At 47.6% G+C, this 23,632-nt stretch overlaps 1 protein-coding gene across 3 annotated transcripts in view; it reads left to right on the forward strand.

Moving 5' to 3' along the window:
• The window catches only part of KIAA1671 (KIAA1671 ortholog), a 175,321-nt gene that overhangs the window by 113,945 nt on the left and 37,744 nt on the right, over positions 1–23,632 (forward strand). The window contains exon 1 of one of the 3 annotated variants that reach the window (XM_039861930.1): positions 7–1,291. The exons of the other annotated variants lie outside the window; for them this stretch is intronic. Within the exon in view, the coding sequence (XP_039717864.1) occupies positions 1,007–1,291 (285 nt within the window). The 5' untranslated portion in view covers positions 7–1,006. Of the gene's footprint in view, positions 1–6; positions 1,292–23,632 lie in introns of those variants that run through there. 3 annotated transcript variants of the gene reach the window in all.

Genomic DNA, 23,632 nt, shown 5'->3' on the forward strand with positions numbered 1-23,632 from the left:
GAGGGAGACAGACTGACAGCCGGCCAAAAGTCCCGAGATGCTGGCCTGTCACCCTGGAGGCAGTTTTCCAACTGTTCCAACCTTCCTGGGCTGCCAGATCGCCGACATACAAGCATACACGCGCCCACGTGTACACACGTGCAGCTGCATCTCCCCCAGCGCCAGTGGTGAGGGCACAGGGAGGATAGGCTGCTGGGCATGTGAAGTCACCGTCAGCCCTGCGGGACGGTGAGCGAGTTGAGACTTGGGGGAAAAAAATCGGGGCGGACGTCAGCTCCCTGGGCGGCTGCCTCCCTGAGGCCCCTCCTGCATTCCTGGGCAGCGAAGCCCCTCGCTAAGACAGGGACTGATGTCATCCAGGGCTGCTCAGCCAGGGGACCCGGGGGCCCTGGTGGCTGTGTCCGGAAATGAGCTAGCTGCCTGCCGGCGACAGGTTTGGAATCTCTGGCCAGAGGACAGAAAACCTGCATGGGTCAGGTGAGCGGGGCCCAGCTGTGGGCCGCTGGGCAGGGGGCAACAGCAGGCAGCAGCCTGCCCACTGGGTCTTTCTAGCTTACGCCTGCAAGGGGCCGCCTACCTGAGGGAAAGTGAGGACGAGGGTGCCCAGGGCCACCGCCTCTTCCTCCCCCCACCTCGAGGGACTGTCACACCCTGGAGCAAGTGCCTCTGGTTTCTCCAAGCTCCTGGTCACAGCCGATTCAGTGGGGGGTGATCTCCGGTGACTGGATTTTGGACCTCCCAGCGTGTTGACTTTCCAGCGCTGGTGGGTGGACTTTCAGCCAGACTCTGAACTCTCTCCTAATTCTGAGCGAGACCCGTGCATGCAGCCGGCTGCAGCCTCAGCAATGTCGATTCCCTCTTGGTTTGGCTGAAGAGGGCTGCTGGCTTTTCTCTCCAAGCCAGCCCAGAACTTCCACGAGCCCCAAGTAGGAAGAGGGGCGAGGACCCAGGCATTTTGATTGCTTTTCTCCCTCTCTTACCTCCTCCCCCTTCTCCTCCCGGCCCCATGGATTACCTGGGAGACAAACTCACCGTGGCCCAAACCCACATGACTCAGTGGATGGGCACTGTGAGGAGGTCCTTCCAGGATGCCCTCAACTTAGTGACCACCACGGTGGGCCACGAGCGGGCCAGCGGGGAGCCCGCCGGCCGGACCCCCTTCAAGCGCACCTCGTCCTTCCGGCACCTCGCCTCCCGGAGTCGGGAATCCCTCCGCCGCTTCTCCGCGCGCAGCCAGCAGAGGTTTTCTTCCCTAAGGAAAAGGCAGCCAGATTCAGAGCCACCCGATTTTGTAAGTTTATTATGTTTTTTAAAAATATTAGAACAGCAGTAAAAACTCCTCCCCTCCGGTACTTCCCTGGGGGGTGGGGGTGGGAGTGGGGGTGGGGAGTCCCATAGATCAAATCAGGGAAGTCGCTGCTTCCAGAATATTTGCCCATCAAGCCCCACTGTTTCCTGTTCCCCGTGCCTGAGAAAGAGGCATGTGGCGGTGATTCCCCGGACAGTGGAGTTACTCTGTGCCCCGAAGTGGTCAGGAAATTTATACTGGATCCAAAGTCTGTGTGGACAGGGCCGGCACGTGAGTCGGGCTAGTTTTGCCAGTTGATTTATCTGGAAGTGCCGGCACTTCAGCCCCTGACACAAATGTTCATCCGACCCTATTTTTAGGGAGGATTAATTGGCACCTGCTTCGACTCCTCTCGCCCTCCAAGGATGATCGAGTGTCCATGTCATGTGTATGTTGAATTGTGGCTTTCCTTATCTTGTCAAGCAAAATTGTGAGGCCGCTTCTGATTACCCAAAGAGACCCAAGGTGGTGGGTGGTTTGCCCACTGGCCAGTGAACCTGGGGCTTGGTGTGGGTGGGCCAGGTTGGGGGGTGCGGGTCTCAGGCTGGGTCCTGGGATTCCACCATCTTTCTCTCAGTCAAGCTTGGTGGGGTTTGGAAGACAGGCTAGAATGACATCTAATGACTAAAAACTCGGCCTGCGTCCCACTGGGAGATGGTGCAGAGTCACTTTTAAGGAGCTTACTGATGATTTGGAGAGGTGGGGCCGGGTCCAGAGAGGGGAAAGGCATCTGACTGGGGTAGCACAGCAAGTGAGTGGTAAAGCCAGGACCAGAACCCTAGGCTATGACTCCCAACTCAGGGTTCTCTCCAGCCAAGCTCTGGCAGAAGGATTTCTCCAGATCTTCTCAGTAACTTCAGGGCAGCTGACGTGAGTGACCAGGACTGAACTCTAATAGAGGGCCTGGCATTTTCACATTGGAGACTTCTGCCACCTGACTGTGTTGGCCTGGTTCGCAGGAGGCTGAAGCCAGCTCATTCTCTGGGTTCAGCCTTGCAACGAGTCCTGATGGTCATTATGGAACCCAGCATTTAGAGGTGGAGCCCTAGGGTCCACCAGGCTACGGGTCAGCCCTCTGCACAATCAAGGTTGCAAATACTCACACCTGCCCTCGAGGTGCAAGGACCTGGCGTCCCCTCGGCTGACCCAGAGAGGTGCTGTAATTCTCCTGGGGTCACATTGCAACCGGGGCAATCAGGTGCAAACAGGTGTCTCATGAATACGACATCTCTTGTGGGTCTGTGCTGCTTTGTGGCCCTGGACAAATCAGTGGGGCCTGATTTTATGAGATAGACCCCCCAGCCCAACCTCTGGAAGGCATGCCTAGGGGGAAGAGGCCTCTCATTCATTCTTTCTGTTTTTGTCTCTCTTTCTGTCTCTGTGTACGTGTCTCTCTTTCTCTCTCTTTCACTCTCGGTACCCCTCTGGCAGTGCAGTTCAGGGTGTGGGGTTTGGTAGCATTTGGCTCTCCCACCCTGTGTGACCCTGGGCCTGGGCTCGAATCCCGTGGGCCTTTTTGCCCGGTGTAATATGTCAGTGCTGCCACGAATGAAGTTAGGCTACTACCTTCTCTGTTCAGTGTTCTTCTAGTGCCTTCAACAAAGTGAATCCATGCTAAACAAATCTGGGCTTTGGCTTCCTGCCCATTTAGCATTTGGCATCTACTGAGAGGTGGGCACCAGCTGGCATCGGGTTGAGATCTTGAATCCGACTCTGCCATGTCCATGCTGAGGGAAGTCGACCCTTTCTCAAGCCTCAGTTTCCTCCTCTGTCAAATGGGGAAAACTCGGGGTTGTTATGAGATTGAAATGAGCACCCATCACTGTGCCTGGCACATAGTAGGCTCACACTTGTAAATGCCTTCTCTGTTGGGTGCCACGATGTTCTGACTTGGCAGGATGAAGGCAGAGTTGGGATGGTAACACACGCTCTGTTATACAGAGTCCAGGTTCGAATCCCAGCTCAAATCCTGGCTCTGCCACCTCCCGGCTGTGCAACCTTGGACAAACTCCTCCCCTCTCAGTGCCTCAGTTTCCTCATCTGTGAAATGGGGACTGTCATCATTTTACATTTACATTTCCCATTGTTATCATTTATGGGCAGTGATGTGCCTATACCCGCATGATGCACGTGGCCGCGCTTAGCAGGCAGTACCTTAAAAGTCAGCAATTGCAACAACCAAAACCTTTCCTCTCAAACCATTTTTTTCAAGGATTCCCAGTGAACTTGAAAATCCACACACACCCCTTTTACCTGGGGACTTCATTTAAATATTTGTTTTAGGGAAGGAAATTTTTAAATCCATAGACAGTTACTTAAGAGTTCAGGGACAGCAGCTGTATCTGAGCTGGGGTTGGGAGGGAGGCAGGATTTCAGTCTTTATGACTTGGATTTGTACTTGATTTATCTAAATAAACTGAGCAGTTCCAAATCTTGCCCGAGGCTCCTATTTACTCAGAGCAAGGTAGAAGAATCTATGACAGGCTCAAAGTAACCCTCAAAGGCCTGCCCTAAAATGTTTTCAAATGCAAGCCTTGAAATAATTTGCTAATGGCCTGCCTCTGCCTCTGAGGAAGAAAAGGAGGAACGAAGGAAAACAAACACATTGTCTCTGAGCCACAAAGGCAGGAAGAGGCACATTTATGCTCTGGCCCGGGGTGAGCCTGAGAACGAAGCTCGGCAGACTAAGTGGACTCTGCGTAAAGGCCAGACAGAAAGTTCCAGAACCCAGGAACAATGGCAATGCCATGGGGGCCAAGGCCGGAGTAAAAGCTAGAAATGAGGGTCCCCAGGGCCAAAGGATGTTCTACAAAGAGGGCTTTGGATTCAGACAGTCTTGGGTTCGATTTTCAGTCCCACCGTGTGCTGGCCGAGTGACCTTGGGCAAGTTAAATCATCCATTTCAGCCTCAGTGTCCTCATCTGTAAAATGGAGATTTGCCTGGAACTGGTCCAGTGGGCGATCCAATGAGGAGGAGTAAGAACAGCACAGTCCTGGTCTCTGTTAAACCCCTGGCATATAGGAAGTATCTAAAGAGTATGCATTTCATGTCATTTTGGGTGTGGGGGGGATGGGATGTGGGCTCTGTGGAGGTGAGTCCCACATGCCTAGATGGCCAGACCAGTCTGTGCCTTAGGACACAGTGTAAGAACCTGCCGACCTTTCATGGGCTTTTACTATGTGTCAGGCCTTTCACTAAGCATGAGGTATATTTTGTATATCTTTACTCATTCACTCACTTTTTCATCTCACCAATATTTTTTGAGCACCTACCAGGGTGCTGGCACTGGGAAAATGGCTGTGAACAAAGCAGACGCCTCCCCTGCCTTCTAGAGTTGCCTTCTAGGGGGACAAGTAATAAAACATGGCAGCACAAACATACGTAATATAAATACAAATATAAAATATAAATATTAAACATCAAACTATTGCCATATATCAGGGTTTCTTAACCTCAACACTATTGATGTCTTGGGTCAGATAATTCTTCGAGGTAGAGGATCCCATGTATTGTTGACTCACCCCTGGCCTCTCCCTACTAGATGCCAGTAGCACCCTCAGGTCATGACAACCAAAAATGCCTCCAGACAATGGCAAAATCACTTCCTGCCTCCTCCCAGTTGAGAACCACTGCTGTATATAATTTTGTTGGGGGGACTTTAATGAAGCTGCAGGATTCTCTCTGTGACCTGAGTCGGGAGATGAGGACCGGGTTCCTACATACTGAGTACTCCCTACTTGCTAGAAACTGGTCTCATTGAATCTGCTCAGCTGCCCTTGAGGAAGATGGGATATAGCCCCATATTTCATGGGTGAGAAATCTGAAGCACAGAGAGAAATGTGAAGTTAAAAGCCTGGGCCACGCATCTGGGATCAGTGAGGCTGGGGCTCCAGAATGTGTCAGCCTCGCTGGGCCCATGAGTTGCCCTGCATGAGGAAGTCACTGTTTAAGCATCAGCACCCATGCTGAGTGTTCAGTCCTCCAGTGGAAGGCCGAGTGGGAGTATCTGGTTCTGTGTCACTTATGAAGTGAAATAGATGCCTAAAATATTCAGCTGGACTCAGTGTCTCCCTGCTTCCTCAGCCGTATTACAACCCCCTTTTTATTTTAGCAAGTGGGAGGGAATTTGAAAGGAAAGAGATGTTTGTGACTCTTCATATTCAGAAGCCCCATTTTCAGTCAATACCTCCTCCACATTGATTTCTTAAGGTTGCCGTAATAACTCACCACAAACTTGGAGGCAGGAAACAACAGAAATTTGTCTCTGAAGGTCTTGGAGGCCAGAAGTGCAAAATCAAGGTGTCGTCAGGCCACACCACCATCCTGGGGCTCTCGGGGAGGATCTTTTGTGCTCTTCTAGCTTCCGATGGCTTCAAGCATCCCTTGGCTTGTAGCCGAATCCCTCGGCTTGTGGCCGCATCCCTCCCATCTCTGCTCTGTCTTCACATGGCTTCTCCTCTCTCTCTTATGAAGACTCTTGTCATTGGATTTCGGGCCCACCAGATAATCCAGCATGATCTCATCCTGAGATCCTTAACTTAGTTACATCTGCAGAGACCTTTTATTTTCAAGTAAAGTCACATTCACAGGTGCCAGGAGTTAGGATATGGATGTTTGTTTTTGGAGGCAACTCTTCAACCCACTACACCCTCCTCACTGCTTCCACTCTGGCCCCCGCCCCTCCAGTCTATTCTCCACCCAGCAACCCTAGGGGTCAAGTCATTTCCCTGCCTCGCCCCAGGGTCTGCCTTCTTACTGTGGCCTGCAAGGCTAGGCTCTGGCCTTGCCTCTCTCCCGACCTGAGCTCTTACTGCTGGCCTCCAGGCTCACTGTGCGGCCACTTTGACCTCCTGCTCTTTGTCAGTCAGTGCATGCTCCTTTTGGGCCAGGGGCCTTTTCCCCCACAGCTCCCTCTGCCTGGAATGCTCTTCTCTCTCTCTATTGTCTCCGCAGAGAATCCTCCTGACGGCTGAGGCTGGGGTGAATCCCTGCCACGTTTCTCTCCACCCACTCCCATTAATGTCTCCAGGCACTTACCTTAGTCTGTACTTGCTTCATTTCACTCGTTTATTCTCCCTCCTCCACTAGAATGTAAGGCCTCTGAGGTCCGGGGATTTGGTCAGCCGGGTTCACTTCCGCTTCGCCAGTGCCTGGAATAGAGCTCAGCATGTCTAGGAGCTCAGGTCATATCTGCCTTCCTGAAATCCACTTTCCTTTATTCTTGTGTCCACCTTGTGGCAGCATCTCCATATCATAGATGGGTAAACTGAGGCCTGGAGAGGATCAGTGACTCGGCCCTGCTCCATACCTTCTAAGAGATGACACCGAGATTCCAGCCCACAGTGGTCTGGGGTTCTTGTAAAGGTTCAGATGGAAAAATCTGAGATGCAGTGTTAATGAAAACCATTTATTCATTTATTGAGACTTTTTTTAAATCGAGTACCTCTTCTGTGCTAGGTGGAGGACAAGATGGACAAGATCTCTGCCCTCACAGAGAGCAGGGAGATGCAGTAAACAAATAAGTGAATTAATGAATGAACAGGATATTCTCGGGTAGTTGTTGGGGCTCTGAAGGAAAACGTCACAGGGCACGGAGACTGGTGGGAGTGCACTTTAGGGAGAGTCATCAAGGAAGTCTTCTCGGGAGAGACCTAGGTGAAGTGAGGAATGAACCTTTAGGTTTGGAGGAAGAATATCTTGACAGTGGGGGGAAAAGCAAGTGCAAAGGCCCTGAGGTAGGCATGTTTGAGAAACAGCAGGGAGCTCAGGGTAGCCGTAGCAAAGCGAGTACGTGGGAAAGCATAGATGAGTTTGGGAGGTGGGCAGGGACTGGGCCTGTGTAGAGCCGAGGGGCTCTGGACATTAGATTTTAGTACTGTAAGGTTCTGAGCAAGGGAATGCTATTGAGAGTGTAATTAACAACTGTAGCTACCATTCATTGAATATCTACCGTGTGCCAAGCCCAGGTTATCACATTTCTCCTGGAGACCTGTGCTTCAGGGGAGTCGGGTTCAGCTGCCATGACCCCCTTCTCCATCTCTTGCTATCTATGCCAAATGCTGCCTGCCACTGCCTGTCTAGAGCCCTGCTAGGTGCCCTGGCCTCAGGCTGCCCCAGAGTATGGAACTGGGATGTCGGATTTAAATGCAACCCCAAAGGCCAGTGTGAAGTGACTGTACCCTCTGCTACAGTGTGGATGCCAGGCAGGATGGGCCACTTTCTTTTGGTCTGGCCGCACCCAAGTTCAGGTCTCCTTTTTACCCTCCAGACAGTAGAATGATGTCACCCAGAGAACAATGGCCCCTTCATGGATCCAGCCTGGGCAAAAGGCTGGGCCCAGAGTCAGTGCCTCTGGGAGAGACCTGGAGTATGCAGGGCAGGACAAAGGGCTTGGCTGCTCCATAGGGCTCCACCTGTGTGAAATAATCTTTATCTCTTCTCCCCTCCCCACGACTAAGAAAGCAGGGTGTACTCATTTCATATTTGGAAAGTATAGAAAACCTGAATGAAAACACAAATCTAGCAATTATTCGAACAGCAATGAAAACCACTCTTGGCATTCAAAAATATTTCCTTCACGTCTTTTTCTCCTCCCTCTTTCGAACAAAATCACCAACCTTCTTTTTCCATCCTTTAAAAAAAAATGTAAGTTTTATAGGTCTTTGGTAAAGACCATTTTTATTGCCCATGCAACATGCTGCTGCTGTGTGTGTGCTTCATAATTTATTAACCCCTCTGGCTGGACGTTTGGATTGTTCCCATTTTTGGCTTCGGGAATGCATGCGGGAGCTGACCTTGGTGTGCACTTCTTTGTCTGGATTTCTGAGAGGTCCCTGAGGCTTAAGCAAGCTCACTCTTTGTGACCCGAAGGCCCCTCTGTTACTCTCACTTTCTCTCCCTCTTTCAGTGTTTTCAAATCTCAGATGTTTTGTTCAGACAATGCCTCTTGCTTCCTCATCAGGAAGTCAGAAACTTCAGGAAGGAAATCTGGATTGATACATATCACAGGGAATGTTATATTTTTGGATTTCATGAAGAATGGAGTCTTTAGCAAGGAGTCAGCAAGATAATTCCTTATTAGAGGAAATTACATATTGGGCCACTTACAGTGGTCTGCTGGTAAATGTTTAGCAGCAGACCATCTTGCCTGTCATCCACACTCGGGTCTTTGGGAGGAAAAGCCATTATATGTAACATTTGCCTATTCCTGTGGTGAAAATACTCCCAACAGAGCCAGTTGCAAACTACCAACTAGCCAGCATTGCACATGGAGCTAGGAAAAAATGTACAGTATGTCATTTTTTATAGTATTTGCACCATACAGATTCAATATACCTAGATGACCTCAAGGCTACAGATAATAGTAAAATGTAGCAATTAGGAAGTGAGGCATTGTGCATATTTTTACCTTTGCCTTTAATATGGTTTATTTCATTGTAAGTTTATGTAATTTAAATTTTAGCATGGCTATGTAACAACTGACTCACAAAGGGCTCCTGAAAATTTCAGCATTGTGTCTGGGGAGCCAAGACTGGCCAGCTCTAGCACACCACTGTTGGTTAAAAGAGTGAGTTGTGGAGTCCAAGAGCTGTGGCTTCGAATCCCGGTTTCGCTTCTCACTTGCTGTGTGACTTTAGGCAGGCTGCTTGATCTCTTTATGCCTCCGATTATTCTATAAAATGGGGCCGGTAGTGTTACGTTACTCCTCTGCTGGGGTGGGTTTATACTAAGGTAATGCGTATGGAACATTGGGCACAGTGTTTGACATATAGTAGGATCTCAATAAATGGTTTCTATCGCCACCATCATTGTTTTCAGGTTAGTGTTTAATGGTTGTTTGGTAAGTCACAATGAGACATTAGTAGTCAGCATCCAGGTTGGCCCCCAGTAATTATCGTGTTTTGATATCCACACCATCGTAAAGTCCCCTCCTGTACCAGTTTGGTTTGTGTGACCAACAGAATACAGCAGAAGTGATAATCAGGTTACAAAAGACATGGTGATTTTCTTTCTGGTCACTCTTCTCCTTTCTTGGAGCATTCACTCCGGGGGAAGCCAGCTGCCATGTCTTAAGCATACTCGAGCAGCCCAGTATGAGAGGTCCACGTGGCAAGGAACTGAAGCCTCCAGTCAGATGCCAGCCGGGAAGTGAAACCTGCCAAAAACCATGTGAGTGAGCTTGAACCACTTAGCTAAGCCCCTGCTGGATCCCTGATTTCCAGAAACTGAGAGAGGTAATAAATGTTTGCTGTTTCAGGCCACTGAATTTTGGGCCTATTTGTTATGCAGCACTAATAACTGATAAAAGTGTCTTCTCATTTATACCTACCACAAATAACGGTCTGAGGATGGCCAGGGAGTATTTCTTAATTCCTTATCTCACAGATGAGTAAATTGAAGTAGGAAGAACTCCTTGGTTTTCCTAGTAGATGCTTTTCTCATCTTGGGGGTTCTTGTTTGTAAAGGAGGCCACTAGGCCAGCCTGATTTCAAGGTCCCAGGGGACTTTTGAGCAACTCACCCTTTTAAGAGTTGGCACAAATCTCCCAGCATGGGTTGGAATTCATTTCTTGTATCCTAAGTGCTGATCACCCCATTTCAGTCATCAAACATTCATCTTAAGGGCTGGGCCATAAGGAGAAGTGAACTCTGTGCGTGGATTTGAGAGCATGGCATGCAAGATTGGCTTTTTCCCAGCATCAGTTTCTAGGTCAGAGGAGCCCTTTTGAGTTGTTTTGCTCCATTAAAAGGAGGATCCTCAGACATAAGTTACAACCAAGAATTAAAAATTGCCAAGTTTGTGAACAATTTTTACTATTGTTTTTTAAACATAGATTTGGTATCCTTGGCTGTCCTTTCTTGAAAGAGAAACAAAAGGGATACAGGTAGAATTAGGTCAATCCAGTTAAGAGCTTAGCTCTCCCTTCAGACAGATTTGAGTGTCGAACCCCAGCTTTGTCACTAACTAGCTATGGGACCTCGGACAAGCGACTTTACTTACTTCTGTGAGCCTCAGTTTTTCTGTGAAGTATTTAGCATAGTGCCTGGAACCTAGAAGGTACAGAATAAATTTATGCTGCTATTATTTACCTTATAACCTTGATATTAGTTAGATTAGGGTATGTTATGCCACAGCAGCTTAACGTAAAATGTTTTTTTCTTTTCAATCTGGATATTCTTTGGAGTGTTGGATTTTTTCCCTGGTTTTATTGATATTAAAATTGACACATATATATAATTACATATGTATGTTATATATATATATAAAAAACATTACTAATACAGTACATAACATTGTATTAGTTTAAAGATATATTATAATGATTTGATTTATATATAACTTGGGAAATGATCACCACAATAAGTTTGTTACCATCTATCACCTCACATAGTTACAGTTTGTTTTTTTTCTTGTGATGAGAACTTTTAACATCTACTCTCTTGGCAACTTTCAAATATACAATACAGTATTGATAGCTATAGTCACCATGTTGTACATTACATCCCTAGGTCTTACTCATCTTATAACTGGAAGTTTGTACCTTTTCACTACCTTCATCCATTTCCCTGATCTTCCATCTCCCAAAATGTTTATTTCTTGCTCATGCAAAGTCTGGCCCAGTTGCTCTTTTCAGCCACCACCTCCAGGCTGTTTGCATCTCAAAGCGAGGCCATCTAGGAAAACATGACTTCTATGTAACAGTAACAGCGGAAAAAGGCTTGAAGGTTGCACCAAGGCAGAGGCTATGGTCCCATTTCACAGGCAGGGAAATTAAGGCTTAAAGAGTAACATGTCTTGAGCACTTACCATGTATCAGTCACTGAGCTTGGCACAATATCCAATCTTGTCCTTCTAGAAATGCCATGAAGTATTATTTTAGTTATCCCTGTTTTACAAATGATAAAATTGACGCTCAGGGAGAAGATGTAACTTGCTCAAAGTCACCACTTTCACAACCTGGACTCCAGCTTCATTTCTTGTCCCTTTCAGTCAAGGCAATGGACTGAGGGACCCGGCATGCCTTTCCTGAGACACACTATGGTGTAGAAGGAGGTTTCACACTGTGACAACATTGCCACTTGGGACCCGTTATTCTTTGTTGAGGGGGCCAGGCCATCTTGTGCATTGTAGGATATTGAGCAGCATCTCCAGTCTCTACCCAGTGTTTCCAGACCTTGCCAAATGTCCTTTGGGGACAAAATTGCTCTCAGTTGAGAACCACTGATGTGGATGGTAAGAGTCTGACCTGGGAGCCAAGAAGTGTGAGTTGAGGTCCCTGCCGGGCCCTGGGTAACCATATGGCCTTAGCCGACAGACTCAGAGTGAAGCTAAAACGTCATTATAGGGCTTTGGAATCCCCTAACATTTGGGTAAAATATCCTATGACTCCTAGTGTAATGTTGGGCAAGTCTTTCTACTCTGATAAAGTTTTTTTTTTTTCCAGCTACAAAATGGAACAAATAATGTCACTGATGGAGTTATGAGAGTGACATGAGATGCTTGTCAGGTGCTCTTGCAGGACACTCAGCACATAGTCAGTGCTTTGTTGACATTTTAGTTATGACCTATCCTATGGGAGGGGCAGGGGTATATTACCTCGAATTTAAAGATACTTTTCACTTCCTGTTGAATTCCTAGTCCTGTATCCTTGAGCTCTGCATCCAAATATTTGCTTTCTGCCAAAGCCAGAAATTATCCGGCAGCCCACATTCCTGTCACTCACCAGCTTGATTTCTAGAAATGGCTCTTCCTCAGACACACCTATAATTTAACATCTGTAATTCCTCAATTAGTAGGTAGGAGTCTATTCTTCTTGGTAACTGCCTGCTGCTCTGGGGAGGAAAGGGATGGACGTGGTGACTGTGTGGAGGCAGCTGCCTCTCCCACTCACTGCACACATCTCCGCAGGAAGTGCCCGAAGGTTCTGGAACTTCTGGGGCTGGGATTGAAGGGTGTACCAAAGTAGCTGCCCCAATGGATGATGGGTAAACAGAGCTTCCTTACCAGTGAAAGTTTTCATATGAGCCCTGGGAGCAAGTGTAGACAGGTCGTGAGGGGCGGGACGTTGGCATGGAGTTACTCTTCTGGAAGCTGCTTCTAACCTTGACCGTCAGCACGTCTAGATTATTCCAGGCCACACCTTGGGACCCCAAGGCCCAGAGCAAGAAAGAGACCTACACAAAGTCACACAGCAAGACAGCAATAGACCCAGGACTAGACCTTGGATTTCTAAATTCAAAGTTGGGGCATTCAGAGGCCATGTGATTCTCAACCTGGATATCCTTCAGAGTTGAACAGCAGACATTTATTGAGCTCCTACTGTTTGCAAAACTCTGCAGTCAGCTATGTGAGGCATTAAAAACAATGAGATAGAGCTCCCGCCTCTGGGAAAAGTGATTAAATACACATCCAGCTGTGCAGCCTTGAGCCAGCCTCTTCTCTATGGCACTGACTGTACAAGGAGGCTCTGGTGTGACCTTTTAGGACCTTCCCAGTGGAATCGGCCTGGATTCAAATCCCTGTTCCTCTTGTCTACCAGTTGTGCGACTTTCAGCAAGATGTTAAGCCTCAGTTTCCCCATCCATGAAAAGGGAATCATAATACTTATCTCATGGTGGTGAGAATTCCATGTGGTACTGAGTAAAACACTTAGAGCATCACCTGGCATGTGATGAGCGCTCGGTAGCTAGTAGCTAGCAACCATAATCGCTTCCCTCTACCTGGCTGGCCTCCCTTTCCACCTTCCTGGGGCTGCTCACAGCTGTGGGATAACAGTCCCTCCTCCCTGCCTTCGCACAAGCTGTTCTCTCTGCCTGGAGTGATGGAACAGTGGCACGGGCTCTGTTGGAGTTATAAGGAGGTTGCGCCTCTGCTGTTTTGTCACCGGAATGACCCCCCGCCTGCAGGTATTTCAGTCATCAGGAGAAGGAAGAAGAAAGAACAGTGGGCACGGCGAACACTGACAGAGACAGTGGCTTCCCATCGCTTCCCCAGCCTCCTTGCTCACTTCAACCCCCACCCTCCCTGCATGACATGCCACTCTGAGCAACCCCCGCCCCACGTTGCTGCTTGATGATGAAAGCATATTGAGGTCATTAGCAGCCACAGCTAATTAGGAAGGAAGCCACAGTGCAGAGTTAAATAAGAGGCATTCTGATACTTGACTGAGGGCAGAATAGTTAGAGGTTTTTTGTGGTCTACCTTGGATGTTTTTTTTCCTTTTCTCCTGCATAAATACAAGCCCTTTTGGGGGAGTGATGGAAAAAGAGAACAGAGGCTGTCAGAGCTCTGCTTAATGAGTTTCCTAATCTTTTCATATAATGTGGAGCCCCGTGGATTTTCAACAGCCCGGTGGCATCGGTGGAAAATGTAATCCTTCAGATTCTGAGCTGAATTTGGGGATGAGTCTTGTGTTGCTTCAATGTCATCTGCCTCCTGAAGTGGGGGGGGGGGGGAGAGGCGGGAACAGCAGGAATGGTAGAGTTGTGGGTCTTGGATTCAAATCCTGACCCTGTCACTTCCTGTGTCTGTGGCCGTGGCAAAGGGTCTTGACCGCTTTGAGCTGTTGTTACATCCTTAGTTGCAAAAGGGGGCTAATCTTTGAGGGTTGAATTCAAACTTTGGTGGGTGTCTTGGATACTGGTTCAATAAGTGGAGTCCCAGGAGGGGGTCTTATGGGTCTGTGGTAGGCCCCAGAATCTGCCTGTGTAGCAAGGGTCCTACATGAGCTCTAGGTGGAAACTGTCATGTAGCCGCCATCCTTTGAGAAACAGTTCCTGAAAGCAGTTCTCTTAGTCAGCAAACATTGATTGACACCTACTGTGTGCCAGGCACAGTTGGAGGCCCTGGGGGTCCATCAGGGAACAAAAGAGAGATAGTCCCAGCCCTCATGGACAGTATGTCATTACAGAGGGCATGTTGCATATTTGCTCTAATAAACATCTTGTGTTTGAATGAATGAATGAATGAGTGAATGAACGAACAAGCAAATGAATGGCTGTGTGAATTGTTAACACTCCTGTTCCTCTCATAGAGGTGTCTCCGCACCTTCTTCCAAATTCTTTCTAGCAATTCTTGCTAGAACACAAAGCAATACTGAGAAGTATTTGTACTTACATGTCCTCAGAGCGCAGCACTATGCCTGACACACCTATGACACTCAATAAATATCTGATGGATGAATGAATGAATGAATAGATGAACACATAAATGAACTCTAAGCTCCTGGGTGCTCACCAGCCACATTTGGAGCTTGGTTTGGGTTGGTTCTAGATTATAAATCCAGAGTTCCCTGTTCAATAGCAAACTTTCCCTGTGGAGTCCTGGATGTCCTCTCTGAGGACGGCAGAAGACTCGCAGAAATCTCAAAAGCTTGGCAGTCACTCTTGACCAACAAGAGAAAAATCCAGCTTTATTTTCATTCTCCAGGCCACCTGGGTATTTTGTGGGTGCCCTGTGCTGCATCTCTACCCCCACCCATAAGCCATCTTACTGGACCCCAAGATTCTCACAGCTACACTGGGCTCATAGGTCTTTGTTGATGTGGCCGCGTGGGGTTGGAGTCAAGGCGCCTTCCCGAGAGCTGATCTGGACCCCTTTCTGAACTAGTACGCGGTGTTGCCCAAGGAGTTGCTGAAGCTTCTCATTCACTGACTGGGATCCCATCCTCTGCTCATGCTCGCTTATTCAGCCAGCCTGTGTGTGCCCAGGGCCTGCTGCGTGTCAGGCCCAGAACTGGGGGCCTTCACCTGCCTGACATTACTTAACCCTCATCATCCCCCTGAGGGGTCGAGAGGAGGGCAGGCACACACTTAGCGGCCAGGGCCCTTGCACACCAAGGCCGCAGACTTCTCCCTGCTGCTTCTGTGCACTGCTGCTCCCATGAGCTGAGTTGCAAGGTGCTTTATTATGTCTCCCCCCCACCCCAAGAATGTAAGTGTTGTGAGGACAAAGACCTTTCTCTGTTTTGTGGAGAATCAGAAAAAGCTGGTTAGTGGCTAAAAGCACAGATTCTGGAGCCAAATGGTGTCTGTTCAAATCCCAGCTTTGCAACTCGCTAGCTGTGCGACATAGGAAAGTTACTACATGTCTCTGTGGCTCGGTTTCCTCATCTCTAAAATGAGGGTAATAATAGTACTTGATAGGATCGTTGTGAAGAATGCATTGGTGGACATATGTGAAGGACGTAGGACAGTGCCTGACATGGAGTTGGCTCTCAAAATTGCTTAGTATGGATATTAATGTTATAAAATTTACTGCTATATTATATTATTTGTTGCTAAATGAACACATAAAATAGTATAAATAAATATTTTGGAGGTAGACTTACATATAGCAGAATACATTCTCTTAAGCATACAGCTTGATGAGTTTTGACAAATGTAGACCCGTGTAACCCACACCTTTATCAAGCTCTAGAACATTCACATCACTCCCAGAAAATTCCTTCATATCCCTTCCCATCAGTCCTCCTCACCTGGTGCCTGATAAACACTTCCCAAACCTCTTTATGCCAGTTATGTGCTTGTAGACATCATTACATGACTTGATTAGCTGTTACATAAATGTATGAAATAGGACTGCAAAAAAAAAAAAGAGAGAGAAAGTGGTCATACTATGAAAACTTAAACATTTTGAAAAGATTCTATAAAGTTGAATTGTTAAAAAAACAAACAAACAACAACAACAAAAAACCAATGTCCTGTTAGAGCGGAGGAGACTGGGAAGGATTGGGGAGAGAAATTGCAAACATCTGGATGGCTTCTCTACTCCCGGAGTCCCTGTGTCTGGGCCTCCACTCAGGGCTCAGGCCCTGCCTTGCTCCCTCCCTGGCACCTTCTTCCGGGAGGGCAGCCACTCTTCCCCACTGCCCTCCAAACCCATCTTTCCCCGGGTAACAGAAGCTTAGAGTCCCAGACCTGCAGAGTATGGGAGGTGGAGATGCTTTATCCTGCTAGTGATTTTCATGGTGGGGCGGGGGGACTAGGAGGGGTGAAGTTGATTCTAGGATCCCAGCCCTCATACCTTACCCGCCACACCCCAAACCAGGGTTGCTTATTGATCTTTGTTATATATTGGACCTCTGTGATTTTGCTTAAAGCTAACAAAGGAAAAGGGAAGTGGGAAGTGGGCATGGTGGTGACACCCATTGCCCTCCATCAGAGACGAGGAGATATTCAAACTGTGTGCATGCCTTGCCAGTGACACATGGCGACGGTGGCAGGGGCTGTGTCGAGTTTGGACTTCAAACTCTGAGTTCTGAGTCCTTTCTCACGGTCTCAGCCAGGTGTTGTCCAGCCCTGGAGAATGAATCCAGGGGGCCTGGCTGCAGCCCAGCCCATGTGATGCCCATTTCAGGATCTTGGCTGCACAGGGTGCCCAGCATGCTCCTGGTCCCTTGTCAGCATACAGGTAGTACCGATTCATGGGCCCAGGCTGGTCCCTGCTGCTTCTAAGGGGATCTGCTGTGGTTTGGGTCTTTGGTTCAGCCTTTCCCTCTCCAGACCCTGACAGGCCACTTGGGGCTGCTCATTTCCCCTGGGGAGGTGGTGATGAAGTCACCCTCCAGGCCCCTGTGCTGTGTGACTGGTCAGGTGAAGGGGCCATTTGCACCGGCTGAGGCTGATGTCATCCCAGGAAAGCAATTCAGCACCAGGGGTAGCCTTCAGCCCTGGCTGCCTGCCGGCCTGTTGCCTGTGTCCTGTTTTGTTTGCAACATGGGGCGGGCTCAGGGAGGGCCCTGAGGTTCATGGAGACAAGGTCTTCTTGCTGCCCTCTGAGAACAGGATGACGCCATCTCTTTTGTCACTTGAGGCACCTCAGGTTGTGGGGCAGACTGGTTTCAGGTTCACATCTTGCCTCTGCCACTTCCCTGCTGGGTGGCCATCAGCAGGTTACTCTGCCCCTCTGTGCCTCAGGTCCTTCCTCTCTGAACGGGGCAGTGGGGGCATTGCCTCCCGGGGTTGTTCTAAGGATGACCAAGGTGATGCGTGTCAAACTGCTGAGCGCAAAGCCTGCCCTCAGGAATGCCGGTGGCTACTGTTAGGATTATGGTGACGGTGATGGCTGTTATTATTATTGTATGAGAGATGGTTACGCGTGGTTTCTTTTTCTTTGCATTATTCCCAGAATTAAGTCAAGCTTAAAAAAAAAAAACCAGACAAACAGACTTGCTCCCTCCTAGATCCCCACTTATTTTAAATCAGTGCAATTTAACCAGACATGTATAATCTGTAAACAGGATTTGGATTGTTTCCAAAACCCTCACTCTGGCAAAGCTCTCAGCCTTTCCGTGTGCAAACCATTGTTAGAGAACAGAAGTTCTCAAAAAAAATGCAGGTCCCTGGGCCACACCTCTCTCAAGAGTCTGACATAACTGGTCTAGGCTGCTGTCCCGAAAGCTGGAGTTCTCAGCTCCCTAGGTGATTCAAAGATGCCGCCAGGAGTCAGCTGGCGTAATAGAAAGACCACGGCTTCAGAGCAAGACAGACTCCAGACCAAACCCCGGATCTTCCACTTAGCTGCTAGGCAACCGTGGGCAACTTCTACACCCCTCAGAGCCTCGGTTTCCTGACTTCGAAGATGTTTCGAGAGTCTGCTGGGAGGGACCTGACGGATGTGATCGTGTCGATGAGTCTAAGGGTAGACATTTCACAGATGTGTTCTCTGGGCACCAGGTGGGGCAGGGGCTTTAGATATTTGTCCTGCTAGCCAATTCTACCTGGTTCACCCCCCTCACTTTTCTGGTGCGGTAGTTTCTCAGAATTCTTTTCGGCTACATTTTGACATGTGAATAGATGTTCCATGGATAAAGAATACCAGAGACAATACATGAAAGGATCACTTGGTTAAACAATGTTTTTTAAATGCAAGACTCTTCAGAGCCTTTTATTATGCAAAAATACATCAGGAACCTGCAGAGATGGTCCTTAGCATCCTGTATGCCAGAGATCTCAGTCAAGCGAAGTGCTGTGGATTTGCTCACTGACCTGAATGGGTCTGTGAATGGGGACATCTCACTGCAGTGACTGCACATGCCAGTTGTAAGACGTCCACTTTCGGTAAAGCTAAATCTGAAGGGGGAGAAATGTGCCTCCAAATGGAGGAATTCAGCCACGTGCGCTGACTACAGAATTCACAAAGCTTTTCGTGTACATTGGTGTACTGTATAACACACTTTGGGAAATGGGCCCAGTCATTTTTTTCCCTCTAGAATTATATATATTGACTTGCATTAAAAGGCTGTTCTCCAAATTGCCTTTGTAAAGTCGACATTGTTCTATTCCCTCCTTTATTTTTATTGAGCAGAGAGGAGGGTACATGTTTAGATGTGTAAATCATCCCATCCCAGCATTGATGGGACAGGCCCAACAGGGCCCCAAGATTCCAGAAGAGGAACTCTCTGTCTGGTCTAGGCACTGCCACCCCTCTCTGTTTAGACAAGGGGGCTAAGGCCCAGAGATAGAAATGTCTTGGCCAAGGTCGTACTGACCCTTTGGGGCAGGCTCGGAACCCAGAACCTCACCCTATCCCTGGGGTTTTTGCTGTTGTCCACCTTGGCCAAGTAGCTCACATGCTGTTTTTACAGCCTGATCCTGGTTGGCCTCCAGTTATTATTGAAATGAGTGGAGGTTTCCGGGAACAGAGCAAATCCATAGAGTTTAATTAATGAATGCGCCAGAGGGCTTGGCAGCTGGATTCCCGTGTTTACCACAGGCTTGCCTGGCATGCAATTCAGGAACTGTAGGGAGGGTGGGGCCCATCTCTCCACCAACCCCTACCCTCCTGGTAGAGTGTGTGTGCATGAGAGAGAGAGAGAGAGAGAGAGAGAGAGAGAGAGAGAGAGAGAGAACACACGAGAGAATCTGAAATCTGATTCCCCCACCCCCTTAATAGCCCTGTGACTGCATAAGACTATATTGTTTTTAAAAGTGCTAGCATTTTGTTTTTAGCATTCTTTATCAATTTGTTGAAACAAAATTGTCCCTCAGAGACTCTGGAAATAGAAGTAAGTGTCCCTGACATAGGCACACCTAAGTAGACATTTGCTGTCAGTTCTGTCATCCAGCATTAAACCAGGTTGAGGCCCTGTGGTGAGCAGTAAAGCTGAGATAACCTTGGTGTGCAGAACTCAGAGAGTGGAGGCAGCTGAGCCAGGGCAAGTGCTTGGCAGCTTTGCCAGGCAGGACCTGGTAGTGATTACAAGGCTTAGAGTCACACAGACCAAGTTTAAACCTCAGACCCGCCACTCGCCAGCTCTTTATCCTGGGCAAACTCCTAATTAGGTCTCTGTATCTCAATTTCTTCTTAGATTAGATGAGGAATACACACACACACACACACACACACACACACACACATATATAATGATATATGTATATATATATATATATATATATATATACGCATCTATATCTGTAATCACAGACTTAATGTAAAGATTAAATGAGCTAATGCAGATAGAGCACTTAGCAGAATGTTTCTTAGCAAACACTCTTTAAATGTTAGCAATTATCATAATCATCATTACATAAATTCCATTTTATAGGTGTGACGGCCAAATCCTGGAGAGATTCACTGACTCGCCAAAGGGTTAACATAACATTACCATTAGGTATTTATTTGTGACGGCCCCACCCCCACCTGCAGCATTTTCTTTATACGAAGATTTGGGGGATCCTGGGCACTTTCGGTTGTTATTCGAATGTCTGTCATCACATGGATTCTGTGTGCTGCTTCTAGTAGCAGTAGCTGCTTGTTTTCCCCTCTGCATTCACACTTTTGCAATTTCCTTCCCACTCCTGAAGTCTCAAGAATCGAAGCCAGACGTATGTGACTAATTAACACCTCTTAAGTAGGGAAATATGACCTTTTAGATGTCATTAAAATGGCAGCCACCAAAAGAAGGTGATCCTGCCCCTCGTGTGGCTATCTGGTGGGTGTCAGCTCTGGAAATGGCCAATGAGTATTTCCTTCTCAGCTGTCCTCTTGGTCCCCACACATCTTCAGGTCCCTGGGGAGAGCTACACAGCTGCTATACAGTGGTAATGGTAGCTGACATTTATTGAGTGCTTACTATGTGCCAGGCTGTTCCAAGTGCTTCCCTGCTTTGATGCTTTTAATGCTGGCAAATATCTTGTGAGGCAGGTGTTATTATCCCCCTTTACAGTTTTGGGAACTGAGGCTCTAGGAGGTAAAATTACTTGCTCGAGGTCACGTGGGTGGGAGGCTACACAATCTGCATTTGACTTAGGGCTTTAGACTTGAGCCCGTGACCATAACCATAATGCCACCCCAGCTTTAAACTCTGCAGCTAACTGAAGCTCTGAGTTGGAAACTACCCTGGCCCTATTTAATGAAGAAAGTGGGGAGGGAGCTGATATTCCATATGCAGCTACTCTGGACTTTATGTACCAGATGGTATGAGCCCTTTACGTATATCTCCCATTTCATTCTCTTCATCTCCCCTCTCTCTCTCTCTCTCTCTTATATACTTTCTCTCTCTCCTCCTGTCTCATGCTCTCTCTGTCTCTCTCCCACACACACACCATTAGCGTTATGATCCCTGCTTTTGGGATGAAGAAATCAGGCCTCAGAGACATCAAGGGGCTTACCCCAGTCACATAGCCAATAAACATCAAAACTGGAACCCAGGTCTGGGTGATTCTGAGCCCATGCTTTTTTTCCACACTGAACCCGATTGTGGCATTTCTGGTCCTGTCCCCACAGAAGAGAAGGGATGATATGAATCCAGAGCCTGGCATCATGGAGGCAGCCCAAGATGAGGACTCAGGAAGCAAGGAATTTAGTTGAGGTTCTGGCAGGACCCTGCCTTGGGGCCAGAGAAAAATCTTGCCCCTGCTTTCACCTCCATTATCCCACTTGTACCACAGAGATTCGCCTCTCTGGTTTCTGGACCCCTTTACAGCCAGCATTTCATGTGTATTCTGATCATAGCAAAAAGATGCCCGAATGTGTGTCCTAGAGAAGACAATGCTCAGGGCAGACCCACAGACCTCTAAAATAGTGTCCCTGGTAGGGGACTGAAGCACCTCTGTTCTATGTGTCTCCCAAGGCAGAACGTAGACCAATAACGGAACTTTTACTTAATGACAAGCAAGATTTTCCCTAGCAGTGACATAGACAAGTCTCATCACTGGGGTCCATTTTTGGAAGCTGTAAACATTCAGAGTTATAAAGCCATAGCGGACATTAGGGAATGTGAAATGGTGAGTCTCCTGTCCTGGAGGAAAGCAAGCAGAGACTGGGTATCTAAATGTGGGGTGGAGTTAGAATGACCTCTCCAGTATCTTTCAGCTCTGGATAACCAGAGCTGAAGGATAACCAGCTAGTGAGCCTACAGCAGGGTACCATATAGATCTCCAGCCACCTGCTAACTCTAAATGACTGGTAGTGGCTGCCTGGGGTTGTCTGGGCTTAGTTCTATAATTGATTATTGATGTCTGTCATGGGCAAGCAAGGGGGTAGTGTGACTGACTTTCTTCATTTTGCTGTTTTCTAAAGAGTAACATTTTGTGTTTCCAATGTGAAATTATTATTAGATTTTTAAAAATCTAGAGACAGGAGGGCATGGATGTCAGCAGCCATAGTAGCAGCAGCCACCAACTCCCACAGCCAGAGGTCTCTGTCCTACATTACCAGGCCCATGCAGTTCGTCTGTAAAGGTCAGAGGCTTTAGGACCATGTCGTGGAATTGTGGAATGGTCTTCAATCACCTTGGTTGCCCTCAGTCTGGGAGAATTTGGCAAGAGCCATTAACCGAGATTAACAGAAGCAGGTAATAAAGAAGAACATTTAAAATTAATCTCTTCTATTTCTTTTGGAGCACCATTGTATATCTGCCTAATTTTCAAAGCTTATTACTGATTAATAGGTGACTTGGACATGTGCTGAGGAAAGCAAGATGGGTGTAGTTTATCACCTTCTCTAAGTCACTTTTTCTCTTTCTGCTCAATCACGGTTATTAGCCATTGTGTCTTCAAGTGATTTTTGTTCAAAGCAAAATAAAAGTTTCTCGTCCCTTCCCAGTAGAGTTTGTCCTGTCAGGACCTGCACATAGCTGGGAAAGTTTCCAGCAAGTAAACAATTTACAATGGGGGAGCTTGAGACCTGGAGAGGTTAATCTGCTGATGCCTAATGTCACACGGCCAAAAAACAGCAGAGCTGGGCCTGTCAGCCCCCAAAGCACCTGCTCTTAAATAGATCAAGTGAGTGGCTGTCCTACAGTAGATGTTCGATACATGATGGTTTATTTTTCTTGTACTTGTCTCAAAAATTGTCTTTGTATCTGTCAGCACAGGCTAGGTTATGCTGCAGTAACAAACAACCCCTAAAACTTCAGTGGCTAAAACAGAAAAATAGGCTTCTTTCTTGAGTGCTCTACATATCCACCGACATTGGCTATGTCTGTGTTTCATGTCATTGTTGCTCTGGGGTCCGGGTTGATGGAGCAGCTTGCCGGGGACATGGCCAATCACATGGCTGACGGAAAGTGAACATGGGCAGCCATGTTTTATTAAAGTTTCTGCCTGGAAATAAATGATGTCATTTCCACTCACATATCCTTTGTCTGTGGACATAGGATATGTGAGTGGAATGATGTCATTTCCACTCACATATCTTAGTCATATGGCCATACCTGCATTTAAAAAGGGTGTATAATCCTTCTGCAGGGAGAGGCAGTAAATATGTAAGCCTCATAATATAGTCTGCCTGCCACAGTCTCAGCATGTATTTTATAGATTCATTTGTAGAAATGAATTTGCACAGGTCAAGGTTTTCCTTCTCTACAGCATGAGCCACCCTTGTGCATTAACTCTGTTCTTGGTTCTTGGATTTATCAAGGAGCCCAACTCCAACATATACCTGTTCTCAAGTACAGCACAATTTCCGGTTCCAACATTTCCGTTCATTTATTCATCATTGGTTCATCCTCGAGGTGGACTGCCAACCTGTAGTGGTGGAAAAAACCTTTAGTACACTAGAGTCCTTCCAAGGAATTCAGACTTCTCTAAAGACATGCAGGCCTTTGTCTCTCCAACCCACCGAAGTGTTGCTGAATAGACCTTGGGGCCCGGGTTACTCCAGGTGGGCAGCATTTATCAAGCGCCTGCTGTGAACCAGGCACTTCTATGGCAGAATCAGATCAGTCTGTGGTACAGGCTGCCCCAGGAGGGTACCGGAGAATTCAGGGAGATGTTCTGTATTTGGGGGCTTGGGAATTCCACCCACTGCCTGTTTTTCTCTTCGAGGGAAAGGAAGAC

Source organism: Pteropus medius, unplaced genomic scaffold, assembly GCF_902729225.1.
Source record: "Pteropus medius unplaced genomic scaffold, Ma_sr-lr_union100, whole genome shotgun sequence".
Classification (NCBI taxonomy): domain Eukaryota; kingdom Metazoa; phylum Chordata; class Mammalia; order Chiroptera; family Pteropodidae; genus Pteropus; species Pteropus medius.